Below are 23409 nucleotides of genomic sequence, written 5' to 3'. Positions count from 1 at the left end.
GGGGTGCACTGTGTGCTCTAGAAGTCTCCCTATGCTGCCGTGTATAGGTGAACGTGTACTGTACTAGTCTCCTTATGCCGTCGTGTATAGGAGGTGCACCGTGTACTGTGCAAGTCTCCTTATGCCGGCGTGTATAGGTGAACGTGTACTGTACTAGTCTCCTTATGCCGCCGTGTATAGAAGGTGCACAGTGTACTGTACTAGTTTCCTTATGCCGCCGTGTATAGGAGGTGCACAGTGTACTGTACTAGTCTCCTTATGATGCCGTGTATAGGTGAACGTGTACTGTACTAGTCTCCTTATGCCGCCGTGTATAGTTGAACGTGTACTGTACTAGTCTCCTTATGCCGCCGTGTATAGGAGGTGCACAGTGTACTGTACTAGTCTCCTTATGCCGCCGTGTATAGGAGGTGCACAGTGTACTGTACTAGTCTCCTTATGCCGCCGTGTATAGGAGGTGCACAGTGTATTGTGCAAGTCTCCTTATGCCGCCGTGTATAGGTGAATGTGTACTGTACTAGTCTCCTTATGCCGCCGTGTATAGGAGGTGCACAGTGTACTGTACTAGTCTCCTTATGCCGCCGTGTATAGGAGGTGCACAGTGTATTGTGCAAGTCTCCTTATGCTGCCGTGTATATGTGAATGTGTACTGTACTAGTCTTCTTATGCGACAGTGTATAGGAGGTGCACCGTGTACTGTGCAAGTCTCCTTATGCTGCCGTGTATAGGTGAACGTATACTGTTCTAGTCTCCTTATGCTGCCGTGTATAGGTGAACATGTACTGTACAAGTCTCCTTATGCCGCCGTGTATAGGAGGTGCACCGTGTATTCTACAAGTCACCTTATGCTGCAGTGTATAGGTGAACGTGTACTGTACTAGTCTCCTTATGCCGCCATGTATAGGTGCCCTGTGTACTGTACAAGTCTCCTAATTCCGCGGTGTATAGGTGAACATGTACTGTGCTAGTCAACATATGCTGCAGTGTATACGTGAACGTGTACTGTACTAGTCTCCTTATGCCACAGTGTATAGGTGAACAGTGTACTGAACTACTCTCCTTATGCCGCTGTGTATAGGAAGTGCAGTGTACGGTACAAGTCTCCTTATGCTGCCGTGTATAGGAGGTGCACCGTGTACTGCACAAGTCTCCTTATGCCGCCGTGTATAGGAGGTGCACAGTGTATTGTGCAAGTCTCCTTATGCTGCCGTGTATAGGGGGTGCACTGTGTGCTCTAGAAGTCTCCCTATGCTGCCGTGTATAGGTGAACGTGTACTGTACTAGTCTCCTTATGCCGTCGTGTATAGGAGGTGCACCGTGTACTGTGCAAGTCTCCTTATGCCGGCGTGTATAGGTGAACGTGTACTGTACTAGTCTCCTTATGCCGCCGTGTATAGAAGGTGCACAGTGTACTGTACTAGTCTCCTTATGCCGCCGTGTATAGGAGGTGCACAGTGTACTGTACTAGTCTCCTTATGATGCCGTGTATAGGTGAACGTGTACTGTACTAGTCTCCTTATGCCGCCGTGTATAGTTGAACGTGTACTGTACTAGTCTCCTTATGCCGCCGTGTATAGGAGGTGCAGTGTACTGTACTAGTCTCCTTATGCCGCCGTGTATAGGAGGTGCACAGTGTACTGTACTAGTCTCCTTATGCCGCCGTGTATAGGTGAATGTGTACTGTACTAGTCTCCTTATGCCGCCGTGTATAGGAGGTGCACAGTGTACTGTACTAGTCTCCTTATGCCGCCGTGTATAGGAGGTGCACAGTGTATTGTGCAAGTCTCCTTATGCTGCCGTGTATATGTGAATGTGTACTGTACTAGTCTTCTTATGCGACAGTGTATAGGAGGTGCACCGTGTACTGTGCAAGTCTCCTTATGCTGCCGTGTATAGGTGAACGTATACTGTTCTAGTCTCCTTATGCTGCCGTGTATAGGTGAACATGTACTGTACAAGTCTCCTTATGCCGCCGTGTATAGGAGGTGCACCGTGTATTCTACAAGTCACCTTATGCTGCAGTGTATAGGTGAACGTGTACTGTACTAGTCTCCTTATGCCGCCATGTATAGGTGCCCTGTGTACTGTACAAGTCTCCTAATTCCGCGGTGTATAGGTGAACATGTACTGTGCTAGTCAACATATGCTGCAGTGTATACGTGAACGTGTACTGTACTAGTCTCCTTATGCCACAGTGTATAGGTGAACAGTGTACTGAACTACTCTCCTTATGCCGCTGTGTATAGGAAGTGCAGTGTACGGTACAAGTCTCATTATGCTGCCGTGTATAGGAGGTGCACCGTGTACTGTACAAGTCTCCTTATGCTGCCGTGTATAGGTGAACAGTGTACTGAACTAGTCTCCTTATGCCGACGTGTATAGGAGGTGCACCATGCACTGTCCTAGTCTTCCGCCACTGCTGTGTATAGGAGGTGCACCGTGTACTGTAAAAGTCTCCTTATGCTGCCGTGTATAGGTGAACAGTGTACTGAACTAGTCTCCTTATGCCGACGTGTATAGGAGGTGCACCGTGTACTGTACTAGTCTTCCGCCACTGTCGTGTATAGGAGGTGCACCGCGTACTGTAAAAGTCTCCTTATGCTGCCGTGTATAGGTGAACAGTGTACTGAACTAGTCTCCTTATGCCGACGTGTATAGGAGGTGCACCGTGTACTGTACTAGTCTTCCGCCACTGTCATGTATAGGAGGTGCACCGCGTACTGTACTAGTCTTCTGCTGCCACTGTATATTTAGGTGTGCATTATGTACCGAACTAGTTTCTAATACCACTGTGTGCGCGCCAGGGGAGCTGTGCATTGGGTAACTGACATAGGGGGTAATTCTGAGTTGATCGCAGCAGGAATTTTGTTAGCAGTTGGGCAAAACCATGTGCACTGCAGGGGGGACAGATATAACGTGCAGAGAGTTAGATTTGGGTGTGATGTGTTCAATCTGCAATCTAAATTGCAGTGTAAAAATAAATCAGCCAGTATTTACCCTGCACAGAAAAACATAATAACCCACCCAAATCTAACTCTCTCTGCACATGTTATATCTGTCCCCCCTGCAGTGCACATGGTTTTGCCCAACTGCTAACAAAGTTCCTGCTGCGATCAACTCAGAATTACCCCCATAGCCAAGGAAAATGTAGAGCAGGAAAGGAGGAAGACAGACCTCAATGTTCCAAAAGTAGAAATCCCTCTAGGGTTGCAGCAATGCATCAATTGTCCCACATTACAGCAAACTCCTATTTACCATCATACATCCTCACATCCATGGATTTAAGGTTGAGTGGGCATTTGGACAGATAAGAAAACATTGGCTGTACCCTATACCTGTCCCTCCTCTGCCATTAAGTTATGTCCAGAACTATGAGACTGCTGAGGCTCCACCTTGTGTTTAAAACACAACTTTAAAAAAACACAATTGTAAGTGTAGACTAAACACTTAATAAACACAGCAGGGTTTTTATGTGACACACTGCAGCCACCATTGTATACACCGCTGTCTCCGATATAGGGACTGTATTAAGGGATTGCCAGGCAACAAAGTCATGCAACAATGGAGGCTATAGAAAGCAGGTGTAAACGGTAGCTCAGTAGCTGTAACAAGATATGGTCTGGCCCCTACTGTATTTGTAGCAAAAACAAACCTGAACGGAAGCACTACACTTTAAGTGCATGTTGTCTCGTGAGAAAGAGGTACAGGTTACTACCCATTTCTGAGAGCTGAAGATGTGTCAGATCGGGGCGTCAGAGACTAATGCTGCTGAGAGTGCAACAGACTTTGCAAAGGGAAACTACACCTGCAGAGGATTCTATCGCCAACACAGATCTGTTTATAGAAGTCGCCCCTAGAGTCAGCAGATCCAGCACACAGAGCGGAGCTAATCTGCGGTCGTGCCTCAGGACAGCAAGACAAACAAACCTGCCAGGGACAAGTCACATTTCCTGGCGGCGGAATAAACCTCTAAGGCACCACTGCCAACACTCACTATTGTTCTATTGCAGTGTGATTATATTCTAGGAGACCTTGCAGTTGCCAATATGTGTGTGTTACAGAGTCTATACCTAGGGAGATCTCACAGCACAGATTACGCGCAGATATGATTATCCAAGTTACACGGTGCATCACATGTATAGTGAGCGCAGGCTGAATAATAATATAAGTAACACTCTGTGTGCCAGCCAATACCTTCCATGGAAAGACCTCTATGATTGCGCGGACGGACCACTCTCTCTGTGCAGTGGGCATACCTGGGAGGCAATCATGCAGCAAAACGGTCCGTCCTGTGGGCGTGTAAGCAGAGTGCCTTGCTCCGTTAGTAGCGCATGGACAGACTAGGGACACCTATTACAGATGGGTGTTTTGTACCCAGTATGGGGTGTGTGCATGTCCTTATACTAACGGCTGGAAACACCATGGGTAAGAGACGTCTGCATGCTGTGCACATAAGCAGAATACAGGGGCAGATACTGGAGTTTGCAAAAAGTCGTAAGCAGGGTGCTATGGTCGGACGCTACTGTGCCTGACTCAGGATAAGCCTCCATATTTCTTTCACATGTTTTTCTGCGCTTGTGGCATGCCAATCTATTTGTACACTGCTTTTTAGGCAAAAGTTCACGTTTCCGGTTACCCAAGTCAATAGTAATGTTTTTTGGGGCCTGGTAAATACACTTAAAGCCCAAATGACCACACTCAACCATTTAACGATGCAAAAAAGCATTTCGGTAACGGATCAACTTGGACTCTAGACCTAGGAGCATGACGTACGACATAACTGAATATATTTATGACACACTTACGTGCAGGACAAACTGCGGAGTGACATGAGAGCGTAAAGCTTAATGAATGTGAAGCGTACCGATGAGGGACTCAGCATGATTTACTGGCAGGTGGGATGCCACCTGTCCATATCCCGACAGCGGCATCATGCCTGCCAGAATGCCGGCAGCGGGGCATGGGCAAAGAGTCCCCTTGCGGGTTTGGTGGCTCGCTGCGCTTGCCACAGGATCTATTCCCACTCTATGGGTGTCGTGGACGCCCACGAGTGGGAACAGCCCAGTTTTACTGGGATTCCGACTGACGGCATTGGCGGCTGGGGAGATTCCGGCGACTGTATCCTGTCAGGATCCTGACAGTCGGCAATTTGAACGAAACCCCTGATGAGGATACAACTTTTAATGCTGTGGAGATGCTATGCACATTGTAGTATAAAATATAGAGGAAATCTCAGGCACCTGCATATATACTTGCAGTGCATTGTGCTGCCCTCGCCCCCCAAATACACTGAGCAGAGCCCACACTGTACCTGTTGTGCAATCCTGCGTAGAATTCAATGTAAGAACAGGAGCGGCCGCGCTCAAGCATGCAATCACTGTGGTATTCACATTGCTCCCAGCGGTCTGAGACAAAGACACAAGACATAAAGGCGAATAAGTGTCCTGCAGGGGTTCTATAACATTATCCCTAAGGACAGAGGGTGAAATGTAATAGTTTGCAGGTCGCAAGCTGTGCGGACTTAAGGCCTAATTCAGACCTGATCGCTAGGGTGCGTTTTTTGCATCCCTGTAATCAGGTAGTCGCTGCCTACAGAGGGAGGGGGAATTCGGTGTGCAGGGGTGCGATCGCATGTGCAGGAGAGCTGCACAAACAGAAGTTTGTGCAGTCTCTGCACAGCCCATGCCTTACTCTTCCGGTGCGATGATCGGGGCCGGGGCTGACGTCAGAAACCCTCCCTTCAAACGCCTGATCCCTCCTGCGTTTCTCCAGACACTCCTTAAAAACGGTCAGTTGCCGCCCACAAACTGCCTGTTCCCATCAGTCACCTTGCGATCGCTTTTCTCGCACCATCCCGTCGCTGCGGACCGACGGGCCTGCGCATTGTGGTGTATACCTGATCGCAGGCTGTACGAAAATGCAGTCTAGCGATCAGGTCTGAATTAGGCCTTTAGTGCGAGTCTGCAGGTATTTATACGCAGCAATCAATTACATGGCAGGACCAGGTAGGTTTTGCAGGGTAACTGATGGCTGCTTTAAAGATACTGTATACTTCCAGACAAGTCCCGTACAGCCAGCTACACGCAGGCTATTACATTTCACCCAGACTGTGGTCAAATCTGTGCTCTAAAAAAGTAGCGGCGTAGCTAGCTGTAAGGGGATTGCTATAGGCTCTCATTAAAATGATCGAATAGTAGATGGCTCTATGGCACGTCATATGGTGAACACCTCTATCCTACACTGATGAGCTCTGGTAAGAACAAAATAGTCTGTCTGGAGCCAGGACAGTGGTCTAGGTCATATTTCAAACCCACAACTGGGCAAAGCCCTTCCTTAAATAGCTATCAGGCAAATAATGTTTACTTTTTATTAACGTTTATTTATCCGGCACCAGCATATACTATAGCGCAGAGGTTCCCAAACTCCATCCACAAGACACCCTAACGATCCAGGATTTAGGGATAACCAAGCTTGGGCCCAGGTGACTTAATTAGCACCTCAATCAATTTGATTTAACCATCTATGCTCGGCCATGGATATCCTTAATACCTGGATCGCTAGGGTGCCTTGAGGACCGAGTTTGTGAACCTCTATCACAGCGCTTTCCCAGTCTGTCACCGCAAACACAGAGGGAGATTCAATTTGCTGCAAGGTTCCGTGTTGACCAAGTGTAGTAAAATATCATTATGCATGTTTTACATAGCGTAATACACGGAAGTGCGCTCAGCCTTATCTCACACGTGGCCCCAACTAACTGAATCTTGCCCTTAGTGGCTTATTTGAAACAAGCATAATAGTGCTGCCACCTAGTGGCCCGATTATCATGGGGGGGGAGAATAAATCTCCTTTATTGGCCCAAATCATAAAAATGCTGCGTGTAGGGGACCGGTGCCCTGAAACACTGTAACAATATTATCCATACATGACAGGTCAGAAATCAATACCTTATTTAGCTTCAAATTCACAACCAGCATCCCGCCACTGTCCATTTCGGAGTCCAGACTGAGCAGAACCACACTGGGTAGCCGGGCGACCACCGGCAGAGACGGGCTGTTTATAGGATGGAATCTCACAGACACCACGTCCAGGTCCTCTCGGATTACTGGGTACTTGCGCAGGCAGGAGTTGCTGCCCTCATTAGGCAGAACAGTGGTATTGCTGGTGGTCTGATTGCCAACTCGTAAAGTGACGTTATCATTGGAAGAGGAGAGGTAGTTTAGGAACGCAAGTAGCGTTCTAGATCCTAAAGCTCCTGGTTTACAGACTGTAAAAGAAATACACCTGGGTTTAATAAACGTAATGAAGGAACTTTACATAAATTGTTTAGAAATGTAAGTAAAGAGTAAATGTAACAATCTAAACAATGGTTCTTTGGTATACAAAGCGGTGCTTACGGTACAATTGTCTTGCAGTAATAAAGAGGTGCTGCTAGTGAAGGAGATCAAGAAGACTTATTTGTTTGTTTGTAAGTACCTTAACTCAGTATTTACTACACACAATGCTGTATCTTCAAAACGGCCATGTAATTATGTAATCCAGAATGTTTTGTTGCGGTAAAACAGCACAGCTCTGTTCTCGGACATGAGAATGTTGACAACGATGAAACGCCAATATGAGTAGAACATTGACAAACATTCCTGGTGGTTTAGAAATTACTTACCTGGTACGGCGGCTCCAGCTACATCTTCTAGGTTGGGCAGTCTGCCGACGGTGACTTCTGGTGGTGAGTATCGTTAACCCCTAACCCTTTCCCCTAGCGCCAAACCCTTACCCTTTCCTAGTCTGATCCTATCCCTGCTGCCGCAGTTTAACCCTCTGGTCTGTACAGAACGTTGATACTTCACATGTCGGCATTCACTGTCAATAGTTCAACAATGTCAGCATAACACCAAAATGGAGGATTCACATAAATAAACAAATGCATTGATGATACAAAGATATAGTTAAAAGCATGGTAGGAAACCTATTGCAATATAACTAGTAAACATTTAACAAGTGCAAACCATACAAATATCACCTGCGGTGAGGAAACCACTTTATGCCATCAAGAAAGTTTCTTATTTACCTGGAAATTAAGGAAAGATGGCTCCGTTTTCATTGATAAATGCAGATATTCAGAGTCATTAAAAGTGCTACTAAACTGTGTAAAGTAATATGTTAATTGAGGTCCTAGAGGATGGTGAACTATAAATTGTGCCTGCCATTAAATATCAAAAGAGCAGTTTAAGGGGGAGCTGTACTAAGCAGTGATAAAAAAGGGATTCAGTGGAGAAGTTACCCATGGCAACCAATCAGCATTGACATAACATTTACAATTTGCATACTATAAAAGTATACAGAGCAGCTGATTGGTTGTCATGGGCAATGTCTCCACTTTTATCACTCTCGTCTGAAGTGTTTCCCAAGCACTGTGCTAGAATCGTAACCACTCCCCTACACTATGGTACCAGGCACAACCAAGAAAGGAACTGCAGAGCCATCTCCTTGTTTTACTAACAGCAGCTGAACCCTGACGTTTATATAGGATTAGCACCTTAGACGTGGTAAGGATCGCTGGAGACAAAGCAGTGATCGGCCTGATGCGTCTGCGCTACAAATGAAGCCGCAAGTAGCCCCCAGGCTTGCATCCTGGTACAGACCCTGCAGTGAATCCTAAGAAAACGTAGCTGTTTGTGCAGAACACACATCTCTGCTCCTCCGTGGAAGGTATCACGGGGAACGAGTTAAATATTGGAACGCTATAAATGAGCATCAGCTCAGGAAGCCTCCTGATAACTCCAGCACTTGGATATGTGTTTACACTTCTGAAGCTTGAAGAGCTGATCAGCAACTTTACACCACCACTTGGGCGGTAGAGCGTTGATAAGAACTGACGACAAAGAAAACCCACAAATGACTTCTACAACGTCAACACAAAATATTTATTTACTGGCTGCAGCTACAGGCCGCGGTTGTACTACCAGGAGGGTGGGTCACAGAGCTCAATGTATATTTTACCATTTGGCTGGGTGCCAAATCCCTTTACGACAAATACTGATCATGAACCCTAATTTGCATATTACATTGAACTTTGCAGAAGTTGAATAATGCAAGAAGTCATTTTATTTACTATAATGCTATACTGCGCACCTTCCCCAGCTCATACAAACCGGGACCTCAAACCCCAACTGGATAATTGCTGTGGTGCATAATAGGCGCAACTTGCAGAGTATATATATAGATTTTTTTAATTTAATTTTTACAAAAGATCTGAGGGCGCTAAATATAAACTTCTCTGGGAAGGACACACCTATGCCTTCTGTCTGAATTGTATCCCTTTTTTGCTGCGTCTCAAAAAAAAAACTAAGGGTTTGCGGTTTATACCTCTAAGAGACCGTGGCATTTGATTTTCTACCCCTGAAAAAGTCCTTGGTGATGAAACGCGTTGGATTTATCTGGCTTATTCAACATCTGCATTATATTAAGATCAAACTCCACTAAAGGCACCTAATGAGCTGAATCTAAAGTGGATGAATTCTCCTTCACTGTTGTGAATTGAAATGATAAATATTGTGTATGTGGATATAAATTGATGCCATTGCATTTTTATCCTTTCTATTGTGGATACATTTTTTATATATGAGAAATAATTCTATAGTGACTTGAAAGAATATCAATATGAATAAGAGTGCAACACTGGATGGCTTAAAATCGGGAAGTTTTATATTCAGTGCCCTCAGATCTTGTATTTGTCTATTCTAGGAACCTTTTCTAACAGGAGGTTCATATATATATATATATATATATATATATATATATATATATATATATATATATATATATATATATATATATAATAATATAAGATTTTACTCACCGGTAAATCTATTTCTCGTAGTCCGTAGTGGATGCTGGGACTCCGTAAGGACCATGGGGAATAGCGGCTCCGCAGGAGACTGGGCACAACTAAAGAAAGCTTTAGGACTACCTGGTGTGCACTGGCTCCTCCCTCTATGACCCTCCTCCAGACCTGAGTTAGGATACTGTGCCCGGAAGAGCTGACACAATAAGGAAGGATTTTGAATCCCGGGTAAGACTCATACCAGCCACACCAATCACACCGTATAACTCGTGATACTATACCCAGTTAACAGTATGAATAATAACTGAGCCTCTCAACAGATGGCTCAACAATAACCCTTTAGTTAAACAATAACTATATACAAGTATTGCAGACAATCCACACTTGGGATGGGCGCCCAGCATCCACTACGGACTACGAGAAATAGATTTACCGGTGAGTAAAATCTTATTTTCTCTGACGTCCTAAGTGGATGCTGGGACTCCGTAAGGACCATGGGGATTATACCAAAGCTCCCAAACGGGCGGGAGAGTGCGGATGACTCTGCAGCACCGAATGGGCAAACTCTAGGTCCTCCTCAGCCAGGGTGTCAAACTTGTAGAATTTAGCAAATGTGTTAGACCCATACCAAGTAGCTGCTCGGCAAAGTTGTAAAGCCGAGACCCCTCGGGCAGCCGCCCAAGAAGAGCCCACCTTCCTTGTGGAATGGGCTTTCACTGATTTAGGATGCGGCAGTCCAGCCGCAGAATGTGCAAACTGAATCGTACTACAGATCCAGCGAGCAATAGTCTGCTTTGAAGCAGGAGCACCCAGCTTGTTGGATGCATACAGGAGAAACAACGAGTCAGTTTTCCTGACACTAGCTGTCCTGGAAACATAAATTTTCAGGGCCCTGACTACGCCCAACAACTTGGAAGCCCCCAAGTCTTTTGTAGCCGCAGGCACCACAATAGGTTGGTTCAAATGAAAGGCTGATACCACCTTAGGGAGAAACTGGGGACGAGTCCTCAATTCTGCCCTATCCATATGGAAAATCAGATAAGGGCTTTTACATGACAAAGCCGCCAATTCTGACACACGCCTGGCCGAAGCCAAGGCCAACAGCATGACCACTTTCCACGTGAGATATTTTAATTCCACGGTTTTAAGTGGCTCAAACCAATGTGACTTTAGGAAATCCAACACCACGTTGAGATCCCAAGGTGCCACTGGAGGCACAAAAGGGGGCTGAATATGCAGCACTCCCTTAACAAAAGTCTGAACTTCAGGTAGCGAAGCCAGTTCTCTCTGGAAGAAAATCGATAGAGCCGAAATCTGGACCTTAATGGAACCCAATTTTAGGTCCATAGTCACCCCTGACTGTAGGAAGTGCAGAAAACGGCCCAGCTGAAATTCCTCCGTTGGGGCCTTCCTGGCCTCACACCACGCAACATTTTCGCCAAATGCGGTGATAATGGTTTGCGGTCACTTCTTTCCTAGCTTTAATCAGCGTAGGAATGACTTCCTCCGGAATGCCCTTTTCCTTCAGGATCCGGTGTTCAACCGCCATGCCGTCAAACGCAGCCGCGGTAAGTCTTGGAACAGACAGGGCCCCTGCTGCAGCAGGTCCTGTCTGAGCGGCAGAGGCCATGGGTCCTCTGAGATCATTTCTTGAAGTTCCGGGTACCAAGCTCTTCTTGGCCAATCCGGAACAATGAGTATAGTTCTTACTCCTCTTCTCCTTATTATCCTCAGTACCTTGGGTATGAGAGGAAGAGGAGGGAACACATAAACCGACCGGTACACCCACGGTGTCACTAGAGCGTCAACAGCTATCGCCTGAGGGTCTCTTGACCTGGCGCAATATTTTTCTAGCTTTTTGTTTAGGCGGGACGCCATCATGTCCACCTGTGGCCTTTCCCAACGGTTTACAATCAGTTGGAAGACTTCTGGATGAAGTCCCCACTCTCCCGGGTGGAGGTCGTGTCTGCGGAGGAAGTCTGCTTCCCAGTTGTCCACTCCCGGAATGAACACTGCTGACAGTGCTAACCCGTGATTTTCCGCCCATCGGAGAATCCTTGTGGCTTCTGCCATCGCCGTCCTGCTTCTTGTGCCGCCCTGTCGGTTTACATGGGCGACTGCCGTGATGTTGTCTGACTGGATCAGTACCGGCTGGTTTTGAAGCAGGGGTTTTGCCTGACTTAGGGCATTGTAAATGGCCCTCAGTTCCAGAATATTTATGTGTAGGGAAGTCTCCTGGCTTGACCATAGTCCTTGGAAGTTTCTTCCCTGTGTGACTGCCCCCCAGCCTCGAAGGCTGGCATCCGTGGTCACCAGGACCCAGTCCTGTATGCCGAATCTGCGGCCCTCTTGAAGATGAGCACTTTGCAGCCACCACAGCAGAGACACCCTGGTCCTTGGAGACAGGGTTATCAGCCGATGCATCTGAAGATGCGATCCGGACCACTTGTCCAACAGGTCCCACTGAAAAGTCCTTGCATGGAACCTGCCGAATGGAATTGCTTCGTAGGAAGCTACCATTTTTCCCAGGACTCGCGTGCAGTGATGCACCGACACCTGTTTTGGTTTCAGGAGGCCTCTGACTAGAGATGACAGCTCCTTGACTTTCTCCTCCGGGAGAAACACTTTTTTCTGTTCTGTGTCCAGAACCATCCCCAGGAACAGTAGACGTGTCGTAGGAACCAGCTGTGACTTTGGAATATTTAGAATCCAGCCATGCTGTTGTAGCACCTCACGAGATAGTGCTACCCCGACCAACAACTGCTCCCTGGACCTCGCCTTTATCAGGAGATCGTCCAAGTACGGGATAATTAAAACTCCCTTTTTTCGAAGGAGTATCATCATTTCGGCCATTACCTTGTTAAATACCCTCGGTGCCGTGGACAGACCAAACGGCAACGTCTGGAATTGGTAATGACAATCCTGTACCACAAATCTGAGGTACTCCTGGTGAGGATGGTAAATGGGGACATGCAGTAAGCATCCTTGATGTCCAGTGATACCATGTAATCCCCCTCGTCCAGGCTTGAAATAACCGCCCTGAGCAATTCCATCTTGAACTTGAATTTTTTTATATAAGTGTTCAAGGATTTAAAATTTAAAATGGGTCTCACCGAACCGTCCGGTTTCGGTACCACAAACATTGTGGAATAGTAACCCCGTCCATGTTGAAGGAGGGGCACCTTGACTATCACCTGCTGGGAATACAGCTTGTGAATTGCCTCTAGCACTGCCTCCCTGCCTGAGGGAGTTGTTGGCAAGGCAGATTTGAGGAAACGGCAGGGGGGAGACGTCTCGAATTCCAGCTTGTATCCCTGAGATACCACTTGAAGGATCCAGGGATCCACCCGTGAGCGAGCCCACTGATTGCTGAAGTTTTTGAGACGGGCCCCCATCGTACCTGGCTCCGCCTGTGGAGCCCCAGCGTCATGCGGTGGACTTGGAGGAAGCGGGGGAGGACTTTTGCTCCTGGGAACTGGCTGTATGCTGCAGCTTTTTCCCTCTACCTCTGCCTCTGGGCAGAAAGGACGCGCCTTTAACCCGCTTGGCTTTATGGGCCCGAAAGGACTGTACCTGATAATACGGTACTTTCTTTGGCTGTGAGGGAACATGGGGTAAAAATGCTGACTTCCCAGCTGTTGCTGTGGAAACAAGGTCAGAGAGACCATCCACCAAACAACTCCTCACCCTTATAAGGCAAAACTTCCATGTGCCTTTTAGAATCTGCATCACCCGTCCACTGCCGAGTCCATAATCCTCTCCTGGCAGAAATGGACATTGCACTTATTTTAGATGCCAGCCAGCAAATATCCCTCTGTGCATCTCTCATGTATAAGACTGCGTCTTTTATATGCTCTATGGTTAGCAATATAGTGTCCCTGTCTAGGGTATCAATATTTTCCGACAGGGAATCTGACAACGCAGCTGCAGCACTGCACATCCATGCTGAAGCAATAGCTGGTCTCAGTATAATACCTGAGTGTGTATATACAGACTTCAGGATAGCCTCCTGCTTCCTATCAGCAGGATCCTTTAGGGCGGCCGTGTCCGGAGACGGTAGTGCCACCTTCTTTGACAGACGTGTGAGCGCTTTATCCACCTTAGGGGATGTTTCCCAACGTGACCTATCCTCTGGCGGGAAAGGGTACGCCATTAGTAACCTTTTAGAAATTACCAGTTTCTTATCGGGGGAAGCCCACGCTTCTTCACACACCTCATTTAATTCCTCAGATGGGGGAAAAACCACTGGTAGTTTTTTCTCCCCAAACATAATACCCTTTTTTGTGGTTCCTGGGGTAATATCAGAAATGTGCAACACATTTTTCATTGCCTCAATCATGTAACGTGTGGCCCTATTGGAATGTACATTCGTCTCATAGTCGTCGACACTGGATTCAGTATCCGTGTCGACATCTGTGTCCACCATCTGAGGTAGCGGGCGTTTTAGAGCCCCTGATGGCTTTTGAGACAGCTGGGCAGGCACAAGCTGAGAAGCCGGCTGTCCCACATCTGATATGTCGTCAAACCTTTTATGTAAGGAGTTGACACTTTCACGTAATTCCTTCCACAAGTCCATCCACTCAGGTGTCGGCCCCGCAGGGGGTGACATCAAATTTATCGGCACTTGCTCCGCCTCCACATAAGCCTCCTCATCAAACATGTCGACACAGCCGTACCGACACACCGCACACACACAGGGAATGCTCTGACTGAGGACAGGGCCCCACAAAGCCCTTTGGGGAGAAAGAGAGAGAGTATGCCAGCACACACCAACAGCGCTATATAACACAGGGATTACACTATAACTGAGTGATTTACCCAATAGCTGCTTGTATACACAATATTGCGCCTAAATTTAGTGCCCCCCCTCTCTTTTTTACCCTATGTAGTCTGGAAACTGCAGGGGAGAGCCTGGGAGCGATCCTTCCAGCGGAGCTGTGAGGGAAAATGGCGCCAGTGTGCTGAGGGAGATAGCCCCGCCCCTTTTTCAATGTATATCTGGCAGGGGTATTTTACACATATATAGTCTCTATGACTATATTATGTGTTATTTGCCAGCCAAGGTACTTTATATTGCAGCCCAGGGCGCCCCCCCCCCCAGCGCCCTGCACCCATCAGTGACCGGAGTGTGAGGTGTGCATGGGAAGCAATGGCGCACAGCTGCAGTGCTGTGCGCTACCTTGTTTGAAGACCGAAGTCTTCTGCCGCCGATTTTCAGGACCTCTTCTTGCTTCTGGCTCTGTAAGGGGGACGGCGGCGCGGCTCCGGGAACGGACGATCGAGGTCGGGCCCTGTGTTCGATCCCTCTGGAGCTAATGGTGTCCGGTAGCCTTAGAAGCCCAAGCTAGCTGCAAGCAGGTAGGTTCGCTTCTCTCCCCTTAGTCCCTCGTAGCAGTGAGTCTGTTGCCAGCAGATCTCACTGAAAATAAAAAACCTAAAATAAACTTTCTTTTTCTAGGAGCTCAGGAGAGCCCCTAGTGTGCATCCAGCTCAGCCGGGCACAAAATTCTAACTGAGGTCTGGAGGATGGTCATAGAGGGAGGAGCCAGTGCACACCAGGTAGTCCTAAAGCTTCCTTTAGTTGTGCCCAGTCATATATATATATATATATATATATATATATATATACACACACACATACATACATACACACATACTCTTGCAGGTGTAATGTCCCCATCACAGCAGAATCCTGCACCCTCCACCAACTTTAATAGTTAGGGACCCTCCCCACCAATCTAGCACTGCACAAGAATACATTAAAAACAGACATTTTAAACACCATAAATGTAGTGTACAGCTCTGTGACACTACAGCAAGGCAGAATACACAGTATATTTAATGACAGCCCTTAAAGGACCTCTTTATTACCCCTTTCACATCGCACAAATAACCCAGTATCGACACGGCATATTGCCGTGTCGACCCGGGTCAGTGTGCGATGTGAAAGGTCCTTGGTCGTTTTAGCGGGTCGCCTGACCCGGTAATTCAACCCGGTACAAAAGAAGGGTTTTACCCGGGTTGATTACCGGGTCAGGTGCGGTGTGAATGGGAGCCGTGTCGATGCGACACGGTTCCCATTCACAGCATAGGAAGAGGCGGCGCAGGAGAGGAGCTCATCTCCCGGCGCCGCCTCCACCCCCGCCCCTGCTGCTGCTGCTCCCTCCGCTGCTATGGCAACCGACCCGGTATATTGCCGGGTCGGAAAGCCAGCAGCGGAGCGCAAATGCCGGATCCCACCCGGTAAGTACACGTTTGTCTTACCGGGTAGGATCCGGCATTTGCGGTCTGAAAGAAGCATATGTTACAACTAGATCATAAGCTGAATTTAGAACATCAATATTTAAATACCATTCTCGGGTTCCTCACCTACCTGAAATGTTGTAAAGAAGCTCGAAGGCCACGCTGGAGTTAGTGTCCTGGGACATCTCGACGATGACATTCAGCCACTTCTCCCATGGCGGAGAGTGCAGGCGGAGGCTGCAGTTTGAACGGTCGCTGCAGTTGACCCTTTGGGGTGTGGAGTCCGGCTGAGTGATTGACCCGATCGTGACAATTAGGGGGCAAGCACTTTTTGTGTCGTTTGAAGCGCATTTCAGCAGTTGAAGCTGTAGGTCCAGGGTATATTCAGGAACATAGAGCCTGTTAACCAAATACATGGACTATTTAACAAGATGGTCAAATCCCATCAGAATACACTGTCTCGCTCATTCATACCTCTCATCAGTATTGAACTACAGCACCCAAACAAAAATGACTGATGGAGGCCTGGCTGTGAGGCACAGATAATGAAATGACACACCCAAACGTTGGCTTTGTAAATACAGATAACAAGTAGGGCTTGTCCAGATGACTATATTGAGAGAATTTTCTCAAACCGCATGCACAAACATTTTGGAAAATGGTGCCAGTGTTGGGATCATCGATCCCACTGTTGGGACAAGCTGCAGTAAAAGCACCAAAAAACAAATCTATTTCATCTATAACTTTGGATTAGGGTGGCCAATCCTGGAATCAGCGGGATCTCAGGATTTTAGCCCACAAATTGGCCGGGATTCAATCCTGGGATTGGGGTTTCCAATCCTGGGGATTTCGGGATTAGGAAGCCCCTCTGTTTTCTCAATGCCGGGCAGAGTTGAGCGTCCTCAGGTGGCTCAAGACGCTGCCTGGCTCCCACTGCTCCCGGCTGTGCAGCGTGACGTGGTGTCAGAGGTCACGCTGCCCACCGCTCGGTACTCAGCGTCTGCACTAGCCCATCCGCAACTCAGCAGCAGGTGGACCCACCCAGGCAGGGGAGGGTAATTTATGTGGGACTGGGCAGGGGACACTGCAAAGGAACCAATCCCGGGTATGATCATTTTTCAATCCCAATTCCCAGAATTGAAAAAAATGGCCCGGGATTGGCCACCGAAACTGTGATGGTGCAATTAGCAGAGCATTCTGAAGGCATCCCAATTCTGTGCACACAGTCATATGAACACACTGTACAAATGGCCTAGTGAACAAGCCCAAAGAGACAACACACTGACCTGAAAAAGTTGTCTTGTCTGGTGCGAATTACAAATTAAATGTTATATAAAAATACTACGCTGCTAATTACTAGAGCAGAAAGCAAATGACCTATAATGTAAATATAGATGTACTGTATTGACATTTTACTTTCACCCCCTTGTACACTGAGCCAGGAATCCTCTCATTTGCTGATAACACGAAGCAGAGAAGTATAATTACTTGTAGCGTGCCAGCCTCCTCACTGGCTGTAAAATGTGCTGTATGGGGGAATCTGCTTGTAGGATTGGCACATCCACTTCTCGGAGAACAAATAGCTCTGGCTGGAAGATGTATGTACACGATGCTGTGAGACCCTGAACGGTGGGGAGAAATAAATGATGAGTGCGGAACATAATGCAAATTTCACTCTCATCCATGCTTTTATTGCATTATCACCGCTGCGTTGATGGCTAGAGCCCAGTGTGCTCATTTGCAATACTTGTGGCGACAATATAAAAACAGAGGCATAGTTCATAGATTAAGGCTGGCGAGATGCCAGTAGTTTAATGAGCAACCAAATTGACTGATCTATACCAAACAGCCTCCGGCCTACGGTATTTTCTAACATCTGTCACTTCATATGGTGAGCGTGTAACAGTTGGCGTATCTTACAAAAGCTAAATCTCAATGCGGTTTCACCCTGGAAAAATTATTTTGAAATAAAAAAAATTTAAAAAAAGGGAGAAAGACGATTTCTACTTTAATATAATGAAGGTGTAAAGAAAGATGTTTATATAGAAATTTGAACAGAAAGGGCTTCTGTACACCTCTTTGAGAGAGCGAGAGTGCGAAATATCGAGAAATACCCTTGTATGTGCTCTAGTTAGGGGGTCACCAAATTCGTTGCAACTCCCAATATCCATATCAGTATTGAATGAATAATATATATATATATATATATATATATATATATATATATATATATATATATATATATATATATATATATATATATATATATATATATATATGGTAAAGTAAAGGGCGGCACTCCAATGGTTTTGGGAAAAAGACAGCTCACTAGGCCAGCTTAGATTGAATCTAAGCTGGCCTAGTGAGCTGTTTTTTTCCCAAAACCATTGGAGTGCCGCCCTTTACTTTACCTTGTCTGCTGGGCCTTGTAGTGCCACGGGAGGGCACCCTGGTGTTTATCCTTTTTTGCTGTAGGAGTGCCGGTCGTATCCAGAGCTATATATATATATATATATATATATATATATATATATATATATATATATATATATATATATATATATATATAGATATATATAGATATATATAGATATAGAAAGACTGAGGACCGGCACTCCCCCTCCAAGACTCAGTGCTTAGGTGCCATCTCAGGTGAGGATGGATAGAGAGAACAAGTAAAGCGGCACTCTAAGTCTGTAAGAAAGTCAAATGTATTTCACACACAAAGTGATCCGACGTTTCGGGGTCCAAGCGCCCCTTTGCCAAGGTGAACAATGTGAACAAAGGGGCGCTTGGACCCCGAAATGTCGGATCACTTTGTGTGTGAAATACATTTGACTTTCTTACAGACTTAGAGTGCCGCTTTACTTGTTCTCTATATATACATATGATATAATATAATACACACACACACATTTTTTTCTATTGACATCAAGAGCACTGGACTGACCTGGATTTCTATTTTTTCGGTGTCCTTAGGCAGGTGGGCAGCAATAAACCAGTCTCCGGGGGTGGGATTGGTAATATTCAGGTACAGGTTACTCTGTGTAGAATTTCTAAATACTATGGTCTTGGTAAAGGAATGTGGGATGCTGGTGTTCGCGGCAAAGCTGTAGTTCAAGGGATTAACTACCGGGGGGGCTCCGTAACGGAAATGTCTGTAAAATAATTATAGAACAAAACAATTCCGATGAGAGTAACCGTTATTACTAACCTTTATTTCTGTGCGCCACAAAGGATCAGCAGTGCCTTACAAAGCACATAACAGAATATAGTACAGATATAACAGACTTACTGTACAGAACATAGGATAGAAGCTATATAACCCACTGTCATAACACCCACAAGAGTCTCGCTGGATGGTAAAGGTGCAGAGGTGATGCTATAGGTAAGGAGCAGTTATTCAGTGGGACAGAGCAGACCTGACAAGAGGAACTTACACAGTGATCTCCACATTGCCGCACCCTTCCCCTCTTCCCCGCGAGGCCTGTAGGAACCACCTGAGCAGCACAGAGTCTGCAGGCACCCGAAACTGGAACAAGCGCACATTCCCGTACCAGCTGTAAAAAGACAATCGCTGGGGACTTTGAGAGAAGATCTCGGACACGTAAGACAGATCTGGAAGAGAGAAAAAAAAGAGACATAAATCTAATATTAACCAAGTGCGTTTTCTTGTGTCTCACTGTAGGTAGCGCAGGAACGTATATGCTAAACATAGGGGGTTGGGTTCGGCTGACCGGTGAGCCTGCAACATCTTTATTTGCTCCGTTATAGTATTTGACCTGCACATATAGATATTGCATCGGGAGAGCACTGTCGCTCCCTGGGAGAGCTATAGGAGGAAGTCATGGGGTAAAGGACGCAAACAATGGAACTGTACTAAATACTGAAAATGTTAACTTGTGCCTTATGCCTCAGTGATGTACCTAGTTATTTAATGGCTTGGTAGGCTACATGCTAACAATCGGCTTACACAACGGCTACGTCCACTGTAAACGGTGGGTGAACTTTAAGTAGAACTTTCAGCACAGAACATAAAAAGAAAACAAGAAAGCAGTCAGCTGCTAATGCGCACACAGAGACTTCTAACGGTTGGCGTGATCTTGTACTATAATCAAGTGTCAGGAACTACATTATGCAGACAGCAGAGAAAAGAGGCAGCGTGGCAAAGACCAGCTGTAGTAAGCGTCCAGGCACTAATCTCACAGCTGTTCCTAGCTAATAGGTAGCTTGGTAAATGTCTGCCGTACTGTTTACGTGTGCTGCAATAAAAAGAAAATTCAGGATCTTCAACTAGTCTGTACAAGTTGGTGTCAATGCAAATATGTTGCATTCAGAAGTCTAACTGATCTCACGCACTGCTTAGAGGAACATCAGTAAGTTTATTTTTCAGAACTGTGAGAGCACCCATTGCCTGCATCTAATGCCGCTGTTGTATGACTACACATCCCAGCATGCCCTGCAACAGATTTAGCATGGCTAAATAGCAAAACTATCGTAGTTCTTCAACAGCTGGAGAGCCGCTTATTCCCCACACCTGCTCTAATACCTTCTCCTGGCTTTTTTACATAGCGGCTCAGACAGGGACCCAGTCCACCAACGTCATAGATGCACGATATGGGAATACCACAACCTAAACCAAAATGATGCTATCTTTTTTTTTTTTGGTTCACCTTGTGGATTTAAAGAGGCAATAATATCGAATACAAAACATCTGGTTTTAGATTTAATACTATTGCCCCTTTAAATCCAGTGTCCGGAACAGTAGCAGCTTCCAAAGCGACACACAGTAAATTTACCCCAAGGACTATAGCGCCAAGTACCGCTAATTTGTAGAGAGCAGTGTTAGGAACCTGACTTATCATAAGGGACATATGCACAAGAATGACACCCCCCCCCCTCCCCAATTCTCTCATACGTGTACTCAAAAACTTCCCCACGCCACTCAGACTTCCGCACATGCCTCTCAGACCTACCCCACATGTTCTTACTCACTAGATATTCTAGCCCGGATCAGTATGACATACCGACAGACGGGATGCCGGCCGTCACGATACAGACAACGGCATGAGCGGAGTGAGCGCAAAGCGTCTCCTTGCTGCAGGCTCGCCACAGGTTCTACTCACTCTATGGGTGTAGTGGACACCCACAAGTGGGAATAGACCGTTAGCCTGGATTCTGTTTGTCGGCATGGTCAATAATTGGGATTCTGGCGTCAGTATCCTGGCAGTCGACGAATTAACTGCATCCCTTCTAGCTGAGTCGGCAGTGGAAGGAGGGACAGTAGTTAGTTACCATACAGTTACAGTCATGTGACGGTGTTACCGGATGTCGCACTCATTTTCCCACAACCACTGTATAGAAGGCAGGGAGTACCACTGGCACTGCTGGTTCTGGATGCATCTGATCTCCGGACTTTTACCTCACAAGACACAGCATGGAAGAGACTCTGGTAAATACAACAGAACTGCAGGCGACTGTGGAAGTCTGGCGATTTAGCCGCTGTATTTAGAAGAGCAACGCCTACCTGGTTTCACCCCCTACAATATTGCCACTTGAAATTGTCTATTCATATCTCATAATTGTTTAGATCATACTCCAAAAAAAAAAAAAAAAAATGAATAATAATTTGTACTTCGGGAATACAAACGATATGCCGGCGTTCATATGACGGACACTGGCTTCCTGAAGCAGAGAATCCCTTCCCCCCCGCAGCCTAACCTTAACCCTCCCCGGTGGTGCCTAAACCTAACCATCCCTCCCACGCAAGCTAACCCTGCTGTAACAACAAAAAATTGTGACCTTATGTAGTCTCACCATCTTGTGAAAAAGAGCACCCTCTTCTTCCCAAAAGAGGTCTGGGGGGGGGGGTGGGGGGGGGGGTGGGGGGGGGGGAGTGGGAAGGAAGAAGCTTGTGTAAGGCTACACAGACAAGCAATCAACCAGCCAGGACCACCTGCAGTGCGGGCAATTCACCGCACAGGAATTCCCTCCCCAAAGTTAAAAACTGGGTTTATACTTATCCTTCCAGCCGATCCACTCACCCAATCTATTAATTGGTAAGGTTTATGCACAAAAGATCTTTTGCATACACACTTACCAACCCGCCACACGATATATATAGCAGCAGACCAATTTGAATATGCATTCCTACTTTTGACATCATAATCAATGGATACTGCGGTCGGCAAGTTGGATTTACACACAGACAGATGTACCAATATATCTGCAGCGGCTGTGCTGGAGGGCCGACATGATAGGTCGGTGAACAAAATAATCATACACAGTTTGAAGCTCCTTTGTGTAGCTAGTGTTCTGATCAACTGTACATTGTTCAAGTCAGCTACAGTATAACTTGTACTTGGAACATGCAGATTTTTTGCTTAAAATGCACATAAAAAAAGTGCTATAAAATTAAAGCTTTTATTTCCTACTAGCGCTCGCTCGCTTGGATGACTAATTGCTCAGCGGAACTAATTTTACAAATACAGTAGTGCCATCTAATATTGTGATGTATATTTTATATTGTACACATTACAATTTCTTTGTAAACAATAATTGTAGCTTTTCCTTTAGGGATTAACATTCGTAAGCAAGGCACGTAAAGCTGCCCATGGGAGAAGCAGCTGGTCCTGCAATCTATGTCCGCAGCCCTGAGCATTTGCACCTGTGACTTTCTGATCTTCATAGCAAAGCAGACGCTTACAGGAAACTGCAGGGGCTTGAACTAAAAAGGAAAATTGTTGAGAATACGTGGTATAAACAGTCTCACCTGTACCACATCCCGTTAGAATCTCTGCCTCAATTAGGTTCCTCTGCACAGCAGTCCCTTTAAAACTAGGTACACACTACACAATTATTGGTCCGATTTGCCAATAATTCCGACATCAGCCTGATTTATCGTATAGCGTGTACAAACGATCGTTTTGCCAATAATTCTAGAAAACCTTAGCCACACACATACACGAGCGATCGATTTTGCAATCTGTCGTCCTAAACCAAAAATCCCGGCCACAATCTCACGATATCTAGCAGTGTGTGTGCGCGTTCTCAATTATCTGCCCATACTTTCTATGTTCTCCTGTCACTATGTCATCCTCCTTGTGGACGGACATATGCAAATGCAGTGTGATGTGGCAGGAAATTGGTAACCTAAAAAACAAACAAAATAGAGAATATATATATATATATGGGTGCTACAAGTAACCTTGTAGGGCTACACGAATATTCTGCATCTACCACATCTGTGGGGGGTGCACTCTCGCCAAAAATCAGTCCATACAGTATAGTCATAGTTCAACTTCTTTAATACAGGTCAAAGGTAA

The 23409-nt window shown here is 46.2% G+C and overlaps 1 protein-coding gene across 1 annotated transcript in view; it reads right to left on the bottom strand.

Annotated features, from left to right (window-relative positions):
* The window catches only part of PGAP6 (post-GPI attachment to proteins 6), a 68956-nt gene that overhangs the window by 7933 nt on the left and 37614 nt on the right, over positions 1–23409 (bottom strand). Inside the window, exons 2-7 of the mRNA XM_063934813.1 lie at positions 19525–19702; positions 19035–19242; positions 17573–17706; positions 16215–16483; positions 6945–7264; positions 5312–5405 (exon numbers count right to left, since the gene is read on the bottom strand). Coding sequence (XP_063790883.1) covers positions 5312–5405; positions 6945–7264; positions 16215–16483; positions 17573–17706; positions 19035–19242; positions 19525–19702 — 1203 coding nt within the window. The remainder of the gene's footprint in view (positions 1–5311; positions 5406–6944; positions 7265–16214; positions 16484–17572; positions 17707–19034; positions 19243–19524; positions 19703–23409) is intronic.

Source organism: Pseudophryne corroboree, chromosome 7 (genome assembly GCF_028390025.1).
Source record: "Pseudophryne corroboree isolate aPseCor3 chromosome 7, aPseCor3.hap2, whole genome shotgun sequence".
Classification (NCBI taxonomy): domain Eukaryota; kingdom Metazoa; phylum Chordata; class Amphibia; order Anura; family Myobatrachidae; genus Pseudophryne; species Pseudophryne corroboree.
The sequence above is the reverse complement of the archived record's forward strand: the minus strand, read 5'-3'. Positions and strand labels throughout refer to the sequence as shown.